This window comes from Passer domesticus, chromosome 21 (genome assembly GCF_036417665.1).
Source record: "Passer domesticus isolate bPasDom1 chromosome 21, bPasDom1.hap1, whole genome shotgun sequence".
Taxonomy (NCBI): domain Eukaryota; kingdom Metazoa; phylum Chordata; class Aves; order Passeriformes; family Passeridae; genus Passer; species Passer domesticus.
In genome coordinates, this window is record NC_087494.1 from 5,874,558 (window position 1) to 5,889,343 (window position 14,786).

General features: G+C 38.7%; 1 protein-coding gene across 2 annotated transcripts in view; it reads left to right on the forward strand.

The window, feature by feature from the left end:
- RANBP3 (RAN binding protein 3) overlaps positions 1–14,786 on the forward strand; it is a 53,885-nt gene that overhangs the window by 27,687 nt on the left and 11,412 nt on the right. For both annotated transcript variants that reach the window (XM_064396676.1, XM_064396677.1), the window contains 8 exons: positions 1,696–1,732; positions 1,820–1,906; positions 4,174–4,245; positions 5,441–5,506; positions 7,012–7,104; positions 8,210–8,313; positions 12,856–12,975; positions 13,502–13,605. In XM_064396676.1, coding sequence (XP_064252746.1) covers positions 1,696–1,732; positions 1,820–1,906; positions 4,174–4,245; positions 5,441–5,506; positions 7,012–7,104; positions 8,210–8,313; positions 12,856–12,975; positions 13,502–13,605 — 683 coding nt within the window. The remainder of the gene's footprint in view (positions 1–1,695; positions 1,733–1,819; positions 1,907–4,173; positions 4,246–5,440; positions 5,507–7,011; positions 7,105–8,209; positions 8,314–12,855; positions 12,976–13,501; positions 13,606–14,786) is intronic.

The window sequence follows — 14,786 nt, forward strand, 5'->3', positions numbered from 1 at the left end:
AGAGCCATGGATCATCAAGTGCAGTATTAACATGGCTGGGCTGATAGGTGTGTGTGAATGCAGGGAGTTGCATTCCAGAACTGTCAGTAGCTTCTTATTCCTGATGCTAAAGGTTTCAAAAGTACTCAACTAGGGGGCTAGTGAGGTAGCTATTTTTTTCTATGAACATAAAACAGAAAAGCCCTTAAAGGTAATTAAATAGGCAGAGTGCAATGTAAATGTTTTTTACTAGCATTTAGTGGAGTACTGATAGTACAGTATTATCCGAGTTCTAAAGGTATGCAATGCTAAATAGAAAGTTTTTTTACTTTCTGGTATTCTTACACCCAAGGTATGCCTCAGATGTCAGTCCTGTGCAGACTTGTGCAGGCTTTCTGTGTGCCTGCCTGCTCTCAGTGGGCTGAATCATGGTGGAGGAGGCGTTTTGGGGCATCAGTGGGCTCTGCCCATGAGCTGCCATTCTTCCATTTATCAGCCAATCTCTGAAGTAAGACTGTGTGAAGGGGAGGTGTCTATCTGCATGCATGTCCTGAGGCAGGAGTAGGATGAAAGGATACTGTTGCACTAGGTAGATGGTCCAGTGCTCAGAGCTGTCTGAAAGGATGGTGTAGCCAAGGTGGGGGTTGGTCTGTTCCTCCAGGTAACAAGTTACAGGACGGCATACGTACAGGCATACGGCCTGTAGTTGAACATTTAGATTGGATATTAGGAAAAGCATGTTCCACAAAAGTTTTCTGCAGCCATGGAACAGGTTGCCCGTGGCAGTGGTGGAGCCATCTTCCCTGCAGGGATTTGTGAGATATGTGGATGTGGCACTTGTGGACATGTTTTAGCATTGGGCATGGCAGTTCTGATGGATCACTTAGACTTGATGATCTTAAAGGTTCTTGCTTACCTAAGCAATTCAATTATTCTAAGATGTTTTGTGGTGAGATGAAAATGCTGATGCAGCTGTGATCACCTTCCACAGTGAAAGGAATCTGCCATGTGGTTATTTTTTGGAGGAGCAAAGGAGATTATATTCGTTGAGGAACTGGCAGAGAGGTAGGAGGAAGGAGCCATAGAAATCCTCAGAAAATACAAAAAACCTTTGTTCAAAGACATTTTTAATATGTATGATAGTTGGTAGCCTGTGGTGCTTCTTCTTTTGTTTTGGTACTGTGGAAGATATTAGGGGACTATCCATGGCTAATTCCAATAAAAATACTGTCGTACTGGTTTATAGAGCATGCTTTGAAAGACATTCCTCTAATGCTATGATTGTGTTGAAGGAATTAATGTCACTTAGTAATTAGGTAAAGTGCTTTGGAATGAACTCCGAAACAATGGGTATATTTATGTTGAGCTTGAAACTTCATATTTTAAAAATGAAACCAATTTTGAAAACTGTCATTTTCAAAATTTCAGTATATAGAAAATGTAACTGTAGTAATTGTTACACAGTCCCTAAAGATATTAGTGCTTGGGAATCTTCAGGAATCTTACTTGTACATGAAATATTGTAAATTAATTGCATTTGATAGTATCTGTATGAAGCTGTGCCCACATATAAGTCATGGAAGATTACCGCATTGTGTGTATCATTGACATTAAAGAAAAATTCTCCTAAGTGATGTTTAAAACATTTGGATCAAGCTGAAGAGACTGAAATGTTCAGTATGTGATCTTTCTTTGATCAGTGTAATCTGATTTCAGAGATCTGCAGATGGATCAAGTCCAGAAGATGGAGACGGTAAGAGATTTTATTGTAAAATTAAAAGCTGTGAGTGTGTGTCTTGCTGGGATGTTTTGCGTTTTCTCTAATATTTTTTTTCTACAGAATCTGACCGAGAGGATGGAAGCTACTGTCCACCTGTAAAACGAGAGAGAACTTCATCTTTGACTCAGTTCCCTCCTTCTCAGTCAGGTAAATGTTGCTACAGTATTATATATGAGGGATGGTTTTCCTACCTAGACATTCTTTTTCCAGTTATGTAAGCAGTCTTATTACTGTCTGTTGTGCTTTAGGTTAAGACCACAGCAGCCATGTACTCATGTTAGCAAATTTGATGAAGCCCAAAGGAGCTGATAGTTTTTAAAAATGTTTTTTATCTGTAAGTTTATGTGTATTTGTAGTTTCACCTTTTACTCTTGTGCTGTTAAATTGCAGAATTAACCAGAAATCATCTTGATTTGTTGTGATCAGGTCACTTCTTTCCAGATTTATATAAGTGCTACCTGTTTCTTAGTTACTCAGCTGCCAGGGAAGTTTTTCAAGTCACAACTTGTGTTTTAGTCCTCTTTTCTCTCCTCCCATTACTTTTAAAATGGGGAGGATTCAGTGCATTTCTTAAACACCGGACATATGCGAGAAAGAATGACCACAGCCTGTGGGTGTACAAGTCAGGGCAGTGAATTCACTGGGCTAAATTCATTCAGTTCACTTGCATGGGAATGGCCACGTTTGATATTTGTTCACTCACAGGAACAGTCTTGATTTGTGCCGTCTCTCCTCACAGATCATATGAAGGTTTTAGCTTTGGTCAGTGGTTATTTTAGTTGAGATATGTCAGTGTTTGAGGCAGATTTTGAGACTGCTACTTTATTTCTACTGTCTTAAGTTGAACCAAGGAAGATGAAAAACCTTGAAGGAAAGAAGTAAAAAAAAGTTCCTATCCTATGCAGCATATTCTGGAGATGTGACTATAAGGTGAAAGCCTGGTTTTGATTTTAATTATTTTAATTTGAAAAAACAAATTACTGTGAAATTCCAAATGTAGTTGCTGATACTTTATGGGCATAGCATTTTAAATTCATGCACTAGTACTAATCAGGAGAAGAAGCTCTTTGTCTTTCAGATCCTGGTTTTCTGGTATGCAACTCATTGGATCTCCAGATATCATCCTATGAATTCGGTGATCAGTGTTACTGCTGTCTGTTTGCCAACCACTCTTAGTAAAGGAATGCACAAAAATAATGAATATGGGGTTTTGTAGATTTTCTGTTAGAATAACAGTATGTGTATACCCAGGTTCCCCATAATCTCTTAACACTTGCATTCCACAATGTCTTTGCCGTATAAGATTAGAATGTCTATGCTAACCTCTGTTAAGAAGTGGAGGAAAGCAATTTACTCAGCTCTTCCTTGGTTAAATACTGGATATTCCAGGAGTACAGTATCCTTTCTAAAGCCTCTGCTTAGCTAATGAATTTTGAGAGGAAAACTGTGTCATGTTTAAACTTAAGGCAGACAATAATAAAAAGAGAGTAGGTGGAATTAAAGGAAATAAGAAAAAAATGTTCAGACTTAATTATAAAAGGCAAATGCCGTATTTTTTAGTACAATGGTGTTCAGAGATGAGCTTTGTTTCTCTTTTCAACATACTTGAACTTTTTCTACAGCCTCATAAAAATTAAAAGAGCCAGTAAATACTGTTAAGCTTTTCTTCATGCAAAATTATCTGTTGGAGAAATCTGTCTCCTTCTGACTGTCCTATTTGATAAACTGGATTGTGATTTTTGTATAACACCAAAAGTACTAGAACTAGTGCACAGGGTGTCAACCAAACTCCCTATTGTTTGCTTCTTTAGGACCCAGCAAAGGGTGGAAAAGAAGCGCTGTCCTTTGCCTGTTTTTTCAAACATTTTTTCCCTTTGGTTGACTATTATGCTGCTGAGGTGACATCTGACAGTACTCTGATGTGCTCTCCTCTGTTTCTGTAGGAGTTTTGTCTTTGCAGGGTAGTTAAACCTAAGTTGCCTCTTGGTGAAAACAGTGCAGTCCATCAGAGTTCAGTCCTACTCTCTAGCAGGCATTACACACCTTTCTGCTTTCTCTCTGCAGAGGCCTTTTGAAATGGTATTATACATTTTGCAGTGCTATTATATATACAACAGCACTTCTAATTCCTAATTCGGATACAATTCACATTGGGAATCCTGTATTTATACGGGATTCAGAAAAAAATGAAATTTGTCCTTTCTCTTTTTAAGGAGACACTGAGAGGATTTTATGGGCAACAGCTTGTTTGCTACTTCATCTGTAATGCTGTTTTAATTTAGAAGTAATAAAACCAAAATAAAACAAATTACTAGAAAAAATACTTCAGTTTGAAGTATGGGAACAGGTTTATAATAAAGAACAACAGGCACAGCTTCACAGCTTCCCTTTTTTTTCTTTTTCCTTGACTGCAGTAACAAAGAACAATGTCTTTATGCCATCAAGCTTTTGTGAACCCTCTACGGGCAATTCTGACTCAGAACCAGGTGAGCTTCCTCATTTTCCTGCATTTTTCTTGAAAAAATGTTTGTTAATTTGTCGTGATCTAAAGTACTCTGATACTTCAGAAGTAAGATCCTATCTGTGAGAACAGAAGTGATGATGGTTCTGATCTAAGAGCTGTTCTCTTGCTCACTTTGTTGTTCAACGTCACCATTGCTGGAGGTAATTAAAATAATATCAAAGTTGTTTAATGCTTTGGGAGTGATGGTAGAATACTGCAGTATGACCCTTTTCTGCTAGCCTCACAACAAAATCTTTGGGAAAGCCTCATATATCTACTTCAGAAAAATATTCTTATATATTGGAAAGCAAAACAACCGTAAGGTATGGTCATGATTGTGTTAATCTGTGACCTGTGAATCGTGTGTTGACAGAACTGCTGATTTTGTTAGTCTCCATCGTTCTGGTTTGGTTGTGTTGGTATCACTGCAGTGCACATCAATATCATATGCTTATAACCAAGCACAGTGAGACTGTAAGATGCTGAGTTGTCTTATTCTGAGTACAGATATTGAGCCCCTTAAAGGGAAAAAAGTATAATTATTCTTTGTAAGTTGTAAGCAATTCAATTTTTAAGATTGATTATAGATATATAATATAAAGTATAGATTTATAATTTTTTTTTTTGAGATTTTGGTATTTAATTAAAAAACCATAACTGTAGTGAGTGTGAGCAAAGAAGTTTATCTTCATACTACAAAAGCATGAGTAAAGACTTATTATTATAATAAACTAACATTAAGCAATTAAGTTTAACTTAGTTTATGATCATTAGCAGTTAGATACTTGTTAGCAGCTGTCATGTTCAGTCATAACTTTGATTGTTCTTTCTTTAGTTTGATTCTCACTTAAAACTTTTATTATCTATATAAAGTCCTTCACAGAAGGAGCCCCATTTCTCCGGTGAACAGTCTTTTTCCTGTTTCTTCTGAAAAAAAGTTTGAACTTCTTGCTTGTGATACCATGTGTTTGTCTGAGATGTATATTTGCTATGATGCTTACTGGAAATTCCGGTTTCTTTCAGAAGAGAATTTGCTCTGTGGAAAACTCCTAATAGCTTTGCATATTTATAGAACTTGTGGGTTGTTACAGTGGGGAAAACCTGAGCAATTTCATGACTGAATGGCTATTTCTAATAAGTTATAGCTTTGTCCTTGTAATTTTGTATTTCACTTCCAGAGGAAAAGAGCAGTGGATTCCGGCTGAAGCCACCAATACTTATCCATGGTCAGGCACCTAGTGCAGGTGAGTTCACTGTTTACTGTGACAATACAAAGCAAATAGCTCAAGCATTTTATTTAGTTGGTAGTTTCATCAATCAGCTATAGAAGGTGGTAAATAGAAGGTAGCAATATCTATGTGTCTGCAGCAAAAAATCTTGTCTTCTGTGGGGTGGTTGTGCCCTTACTCACTGTGTAATGCGTACGGGTGCATCCTTGTATTGCATTGGATCAGCTGTGCATGTCTGAAGTGCATCTCCCAGCTGTTGCTGCTTAGCAAGCTCCTGTTTGTGCTTGGAGTTATCCTACAGAGAGTGAATTTGATTCCTTTGGTAGCAAACCATAAGAAGAAGGGTGTTCTGAGTGCCTTGAGCAAGTTCCAGCCATTGCTGAGTCTTTAGTCTGTGACCAGGCCAGGGCAGTTGGCAGTGTCAAGAGAGTGCCCACTTCTGCTCTCCCTGGCTTTTGGTGGCAGCTGTAAGTGGCAGGTCCTTGATCATGCCTCTTCTGCACTACAGGCTGACTGTGACCAAGTTTTCTGTTTACTGATGTAGACTCAGCCACTATCAGAAAGATATTAGTATTACAGCTCCTTAGGAATTTGAGGGGGAAAAAACAAACCCAAAACTGTATAGGTAATGAAAGCTATTATTGCATAACTATATGGAAACTTCATTTCACTTGAAGGAAGGGTGGTAAATTTAAGAAAGGAACAAGCTGTTTTGAGCTTATGAGTGTTTGAACTTTGGATAGCTTTATAATCTGATGTCATGCCCTCTTAATATGGATGACCTGAAACAGAACTAATTGCTATGAGTGAGTTCTGTTGTAGTATTTTATTGGATCAAGAGTTCATCTTGACCTTTTTCAGTGAAGAAAACTGAATTTTCTGGGCTTGCCATAACCTAGAGTTGATGTTACAGTTTTTTATTAGGTTGTTTAAGGTTAATTATCTTTTTGAATCATAGCAGAATTAGAGTTGTAGTGCTGTGCATCTTACTATAACAACCAAAGAGGCCAGGTTAATTCAAAAAGCCAAAAGGTTGTTAAATGACACAACACAACTATTATAGTACCAATATGTTTGATTGCATGGATAAAAAAATATTTTGCTACTATCTGGAAATTACTTTTCTAGAAAAGTAAAAGAAGGAGAAAAGAAGACTTGTAATATGTATTGAATAAAATGTCAGTGCATAAATAGGATTACTGGTGTACTGTTCATTTCTCTTACATATTGGCTTTTATTTCTCTTATTTCTGGATCACTTTCTTTCTGTGCTTTCCTGTATAAGGTAGACAGTATACTTTAAAGTGTCTTTTAGGCTAGGAAATAGTCTTCCCTATTTGGGACTAACTCTCTTTTGAGGCTGAGTAAGTAGGGATGGAAAATAAGCGAGTAAAAGCTTTTCTATTCTGGTGTCTGTTGTTTAATTGTGTGTTCTGTTGGAAGCAGTTGGAGAAGATTAGATGAAGCTGAATTTTCAAACTTTAAAACTTTATACTTCTTGAAAAAACTTTGCACTTGTAGGTCTCCCTAGCCAGAAGCCAAAGGAACAGCAGCGAAGTGTGCTCCGTCCAGCAGTACTACAGGCACCGCAGCCAAAAGCTTTCTCACAGATGGGTAAATAATGCTTTTGCTTTCTAAATACAGTGGAGAGAGAACAAAACCATCAAATTTGTTTAGTGTGGTGGTTTGCTTTTACTCAACACCCACCTTGGTTTTTCTAGTTTTCTCCTTTCAGAAAAGAAACATCTTAAATAGTAAGTGTATCTGTATTACATGAAAGATAACATAGTGAAACCTTCAGATCTTGTGTAGGGTGACTGTCTGATATTGCCAGGCCTCTAACTTTGGTGTGATCCATACTAGAGTTTTGAAATAAAAAGACTTTAAAGAGTGTGGTATAGCAGTCAATCTCAAATGACAGCATTGACCATGGTGTAATAAGCTATTACTGGTAATTGATCAACAGTAAAGTATCTAAATCAGTGAGAGGTGCCTCTGGGTGGGGGACCATTTTGCAGTTGGGGCTTTGAATATAAATTTAATTTTGAACATAGAATTTTAAGTTTGGTCATTCATATAATGTTTATTGTATTATGGAATTATGGAATTTGACGTAGCTGATGGAAATAGACATGATAAAAATGTGGAAGTTAATGCAAAAAAACTGTTTAAAGTCCCTGTCTCCTAAACTCCATGTTTCCCCAGCACATTTGTTATGTGGAGGTTTAGTTGAACAGCAACAGGAGTAACTTCAGTTAATGCAGAATCTGGCAGAGAACCAAATATTTCTAGCTTGATTTCTTGACATACCTCCTGACACAGATTGGACTCTACAGAGGACTTAGTATTGGGGTAAAATTTTCAGTGAGAGTTCAGTATGTGAGCAGGTAGATCAATCTGAAGACAAACCCTGCTGGGTGTGAACAGTATTAGATTGGAGAAGGATGGTTGCTTGAAGTTGTACATATTGAATTTCTTACAACATTCATATAAATTAATTTGCTGACTTGGTTTTCTGCATTTGGAATTTTGATTCTGCGAAGAATTGCTGAATTGGGGTCCTCATGTCTCTTGCAAAATACTATGGGAAATTTTTAGTTTACATTGCAACATTTAATGGACTTAAGCAAGAAAACTGCATGCAATTTGCATACGAAAACTTTTATGACAGTCTAAATATTTAGCGAGTTTGTGTATTGTTTTTGTTTCTGTGTTGCAGTTCTCAGCAGTGGCACCAATGGTGTAAATATCCCTCCAGATTCTGCAGCCACATCAGAATCACCGAGTGATGCAACATTGAAAAGTTCAGACTCTGAAGACAAGGTAAGTTGGAGAAGAAGACTCAAGGTGACAGACCTAAATATTTTAGGAAATAAAGCTGGAAAGACAGGGATGGGTTCTGCTATGCTTAAAGAAGCTGTATGAATGCAGATGCTTTGTTTTGGGAAGGCACTGAATTGGTCAAGGCTTTAGATCAGAGGGGAAGCCAGCAAGAGGGAGATCAAAGTGAACCTTCACCAGACTCGGACTAATAAAGTAGAGGAAATAACTAATGCCCTTGAAGTATTAGGAGCTTCACAATTACAGGCCTTGGTTCTGAAGGAGAACTTTAGTACTTGAACACGTGGTAAAATGGAAACATGTCCTGGTAGAAATCCTCCAGAATACTCCTGGAGATTTTAGAAATAAGTTGATGAGCATATTTGCATACACTGGGTAAGTTGACATGGGAGGTATTTAGCTGTACCTGGTATTCACAGCAAAGAACTGGCTAGAAATGCAAAGGTTGAGAGTAGCTGTCATTGCAACATCAGTGAGGTTGAGTTTGAGATCTTAAGGGAGCTAATAAGTAGCAGAATAAAGATCCAGACTTAAGGAGAGAAGACTTCAGGATATTAATTGAGCTGGTTGATAGGATTCTCAAGGACAGCAGAGCTCATGAGAGCTCATTACCTCCATGGACAAACACCTCAGAGAATGAATAATTTATCCCAAAGTGCATGAAACTGTGCAAGTTTGGGAGGAGGCCAGTGCATATGGGCTTGGGAACTCCTTAAATCCAGAAAGAGAATGTGCATGTATCTTGTGAAAGCAGTCAAGACCACCTGAGAAGTGTACAGAAGGATTGCCTGGATGTGTGGCAGAACTGGGAAACTGTAAATTTGGCTGGAGTTGGAAATTACAGGGAATGAAAAGCTGCCAGCAAAGCTTCCACTGGTACTGGCAGCAAAGGTAAAATGAAAGAAAATCGTAGGCCTTCTGCAAAATGTTAAAGGGAACCTAGTGGTGAAAAAAATGAAAAAATCCGAGGTACTCAATGCCTTTGTCTTGTTGTCTACTGAAGAGGTCTGCTGCTAGGTCCACCAAATCCTATTTTTAGGGGAAGCTTGAGGGAGCAAATTATTACAATAAATTTGATTAAGGACTCTTTTAGACAGTGTGACGTACACAGGTCCATAGGACCAGACAAGATATATCCATGGGTGTAGAGCGAGAGTCATGGTTTAACCCCAGCTGCCAGGTAAGTACCATGGAGCCACTTGTTCACTCCCTCCACTCAGTTTGGATAGGGAGAAGAATCAGGAAAAAAGTAAAACTAGTGGATTGAGATAAGAACAGTTATTTAAGTGTTGAAAAAGAGTAAAGTATAATAATAATTATTGTAATGAAAAGGGGAGAGAGAGATAAAACACGAAGAAAAGAAGTGATGCCCAGTATAGGTGCTCAGCACCTGCTGATCTGTGCCCAGCCTGTCTCCCATCAGCCCCTCACCAGAAGCTCCCCCCAGTTTACATGCTGGGCAGGATGTTTTATGGTGTGGAATATATCTCTGACCAGTTTGGGTCAGCTGTCCGGGCTGTGTTCCCCCCCAGCTTCTTATGCAACTCCTCACTGGCAGAGCATGAGATTCTGTGAAGTCTTTGACTTGGGGTGAGCACAACTGTGCCACAACCAAAATATCAGTGTGCGATCAAGATTATTCTCATCCTGGATCCAAAATACAGTGTTGTGCCCGTGTTGTACTGGGAAGAAAATGAACTCAGGACAGGGAGCTGGGGGGTGTTTGTGTGAGACCACTACCTGTCCTCAGAGAGTTGTGGTACTGTGGTGGGTCGCAGTTCCTGGGAAGGAAGAGAGCATGTCACACGTTTCCATAAATGGTAAGCAAGAGGTTCCAGGAAAGTAGAAATGGCTCAGTTCCCTTCTCTCCCTTTGTGGTTGTGGTGAAGGAGTCCTAGGATATGAGGCACCTTAAAGGGAATGAGAACAGTCAGTATAGATAAAACAGAGACCAACCTGATGGGGTTTTTATCCTCTGAGATTATTTGCTTTGCAGATAGCCCTGCTTGTTGATTTTGACTTTAGGCAAGATCTTTGTATGATCTGAAGTATCATTGTAATAGCCAAAATGGAGAGAGGTGTACTGGTTGTGTGGAATTTACAAGTGGGTGATAAATTGGCTGAAGCAGCAAGCTTTGAGGGTAGCAGCCAGTGATTGGAAGTCTGACAAGTGACAATCACTAGAGGCATTCCTTAGGACTGTTCAACATATACACAAACAACTTGGCAAGGTGCAATAAACCTTGTTAAGTTTGTGGATACTAATATACTGTGAGAAGGGGAAATGGTCAGTACTTTGGAAGGCAGGGGCTGTTCAGCAGGATCTCAGGAGGTTGGAAAAACAAGCTGAGAAAAACTAGGTGATGGTTAGCAAATGCAAAGTTCTGTATCTGGGGTGAAAGAACCCATGTGTCACAAGGACTGAAGAGGGACTGGCTAGAAAGAAGCTGTGCAGGCAAGTCTTGGAGGTCTTGATACTGCATGAAAAATGTTGAGACAGAATTTATTAGCAGATCTATAGCTGATAATACCGCTTCTAAGGGTGACAGTTATTTTGTTTTGGAGGAAGGGAGATCAAAAACGGAAAGAAAAGGGAAAACTTCACATTGGCCAGCCATAAGGACTAATAATGGGTTCCCTAGATAGGCATCTTCCCCCTGAGTGTCCTCTACAGTGGAGCAGGTGGTACCCCCTAATAACTAAGTTCCCATAGCAACTATATAGTTTTCTTCATAATGCTCAGACTTCCTGTGGTTTTGGGGTTTTTTTCTGCTTATGGTGCTGTTGATGCTGATGGAAGTGTGTTTTGCTGAGAGGCAACTGCTGTATGTGGGTCACTTCTGAGGCTTTGTGCGTGCATAGTGTTGGGTCTTCCCATCAGTGTTAAAAGCTATGGAGTAGGAAGTTAGGACAGAAGCAGGAGGGAGTGATTCCCATGCAGGTTGCAATTGCTTTCCAACACTACTTTAGGGTTTTTTAAGTGCAAGGTTCTGAGTATAGTGGAACAAGAACTATAGTATGGGAATAATTAGGAAATATGCCTCCACGGTGTGTGCAGGGAGAAGTCACAAAGCCACTTGTGGAAAGCAGGTGGCAGAGGTGCAAAATAGAAAGTCCTTAGGAGAACAAAAAGCTCAAGAACCTTCAGGTGCTGTGCAGCAGTGATGAACAATAGACTGAACATGAATAAGTAGTGTATCCTTTTATTGATTAAGAAGATTTTTGGCCTACTTTACTAAAACTGCAGGCATTAAGTTGAAGAAAGTGATCTTTTCTCTTTTTGTGCCACTGATGAATGGCATCAAGAGTACCATATATAGTTTGGGGCTTGACAGTACGTGAAAGACACTTAAAAATCACCAAGGTGACTAGTGGCTGGAGCACAGGAAGAGTGATGAGAGAATGAAAAAGCTAAGTATGTTCTGCTTGGACCAGGACCGGGGAATTGGAGAGAGCTCTCAGCTCTCAAGGGATAGGCAGTGTCAAGATGAGAATAAATTTAGGACGTGTCTATCAGACAGGTGAGAAGCTGCAGGTGTGGTACGAAGGGGATTTCAGATGGGTTTTAGAACATAACTGTCATACTTATTGTAGTTGAACATTGAACTGAATTGTTAAAACCAAAAATCTCAGACAAAGATTCTCTAACTAATTAAAGTTAGAAATCACTACGTTTATTACACTGGCAGGTGGCACGGGGTGGGGTGTCCCCAAAATGCATGACCGCACCACACAATGATTTTTGCCTTCTGTTTATTTCTCAAAATCATACATATGCATAACCCCAGCACCTCCCATCCCTGCTTTGTATTAAAATGAGTTTATTAGTCCTTCATGCATGAGCAGTTCTTCTCTTGAATTGGGTTGGTGGTCTCGAATTGGGTCAGTGGTCCCAGGGATGAAGTCAGGAAAGTCTTCAGGTCTCTGTGACCCTCTGGCACGATCCAAGGCCTCCTGCTTCATGATGGATTGACATAGAGTCCAAGTGCTGGGCATTGTTTTACTGGTTCCAATATGTTCCTATAATGGTTCACTAGCTTCACTTCCTTCTACAAATGAGCTTGTTTGTAATATAACAATTAGCTTTAGCTTAAGCACCTAATAATCATTAACCTGTCATTGGTGTATCTAACTTCAATATGAATTGGCTCTAACCCTCAGCTAGAATCTGAACCCTTTAAAATCATGATTCAGAAGCAGACTAACAAGATGTAAAACTGTCACGTGTATTTTTTTGAAACTTGGTATGAGATCTTGGGCAGCCTAATATAAGTTTGAAGTTGGTGCTGCTTTGAACAGAGTTTGGACCAAGAGATTGTCAGAAATTCCTTTGAACCTTAACTATTCTATGATTTGCTAAGAAAAACACTTAACAACAGAGACGTTATTTAAATGCAAAATGTGCCTTGTAGATCTGAGTGTTATTGGCTTGTCATTGTAAATGAATGTGTGATTCATCTCGTCATAAGGTGTTTTTATTTAAAGAAACTCAACTTCTTTGGCTACATTTTTTCATTTCTTTAGGCAGCAGAATGTCAGAAAAAGGAGTCCAACAATACTTCAGATGATGACAGCTCTGAGAAGGCTGAACTAAATGCACAGCAAGTGTTTGTATTTGGGCAAAATTTACGAGATAGAGTTAAGGTAAACACATGTTTGTTCTCTTGACTAGGAGTTCATAAATATATGTAAAATTAAAAGCTATGAACACAGCAGAGTTGTCTGTTTAATAAAACTAGTCTTCTGAACATTTAATAAAGGGACTGTTATGTAACATAAGAAACTTTTTTTTAAAGAAAGGCATCTACTGCAATCATGAGTAACAGCTAAAGCTCAGTAGAATGTAGTGTTTTCTCTTACTTTTTGGGTTAGAATAAAGTTGAAATGTGGCTCTAACCTGCTCCCATGCTACCAAGACTTCACAGAAAAGATGGAAAAATAGGCTCAGCCTGGGCTTAAACTTGTGCGTAGAATAACTGAGTTGGATTGTTAGTACCTCCTGTTGAAGACAGATTTGCTCAGGTTTCCTAGCATGGTAAAAGAAAGTTTAATATTGGGACATATCTTGTTTTATTGTAGAAAACATTTATGGATGAAACTTTGTCTTAAGGTAGAATGAGTTGAAAATTTTATAATTAAAATTATTGATATATACTTGTTCTTTTTCTAGCTAGGAGATGAAAGCAATGAAACTGCTGATGTGCAGAATGCTGGCCTTCCGACATCAGATATACCTTCTGCAACAAACTATTTTCTACAGTACATCAGTTCCAGGTGAGATTACAGGGAAACCAATATAACAGTTCTCCTTACTCTTTATTTTCTTTATTGAAAATTCTTTATGATTCTGCTCTTTATTGGATGCAGGGCTTAGACTGGGTCTAGACTTGGGGACCCAGACTTCTGAAGAATGAGATGGCAGTCTTCAGATCTGGGGAAATCCTCAATCATCTCTTCAAGGGAGATGCCTTTGACACTATTTATTTGACCACATCCTCACCAAAGCCTCTTCAAAAAACCAAAAAGCATGACATGAGAAGCATGAAACTAAAAAGCATGATGTTCTTCTCATGAATGATCAGAAACAGTGGTGGACTAAATTTGAGGTGCCAGTAGAATCTTGTGGAGATCTGCACTGTATTTGTGTTGTTCAGTAAGTTTCATATATGATGCAGATAAAAGGAAGAATAGTTAAATTTTTTTCATGATAGTAAGCTTTTCAGAGTGGCCTGTATAAATAAATAGGAGCCCAACTATGGGAGGTTTTTGAGAACTTTTAAAGAATAACATCAGTAGCATCAGAAGAAACGTGATGTATAGGTAAAGCAGGCAGCCAGGAGAAAACTGCTAATCCTGTCTTATGTAGTAATGAGCTCTGAGCTGACAGCCTTCACTTGAGGCTAAGATAGTGATACACGAAATCTGTATCTCTGTGAAAATGCTAGCTTAGTAGTGGTCAAAAAAATTCAGTAGTGTAAAGACTAAGAAAACAGATACAGAGCTGTGAATTCATGGAAAAATGTGGGGGGAAATCCCACCAAGAGTGATGAAGCAGAGCAACATCTCTGCTCCTGGCATAAGCTGAAATTGAGACTGGGGCAAGGAAATAATTGTAGGAAAAGCACCAATGCATGCTTTCTTTATCTTTATATTTGGCATTTTTAAAATCTTGTTGTTCACCATGAAGGAGGCAGTAGGCAGTTTTGCAGTCAATGAACTTTTGATGTTGAACTTTTCAGATGTTGCACTGGAGAGGTAGAGAACACCTTTGCCCTTTTGATGCCAGATCAGTGCCTTTCCAATAGACACAGTCAGACTTACTCAATCAGATTTGGCAGACAGTAACTACTAATATGTGGCCTTCAAACATTCAAACACTGGAATATTTTTTCATATTTCTCAACTCATATGGCACCTACTGTCATTTTATTTGAGTCTTTACGTTGGGAAGATTT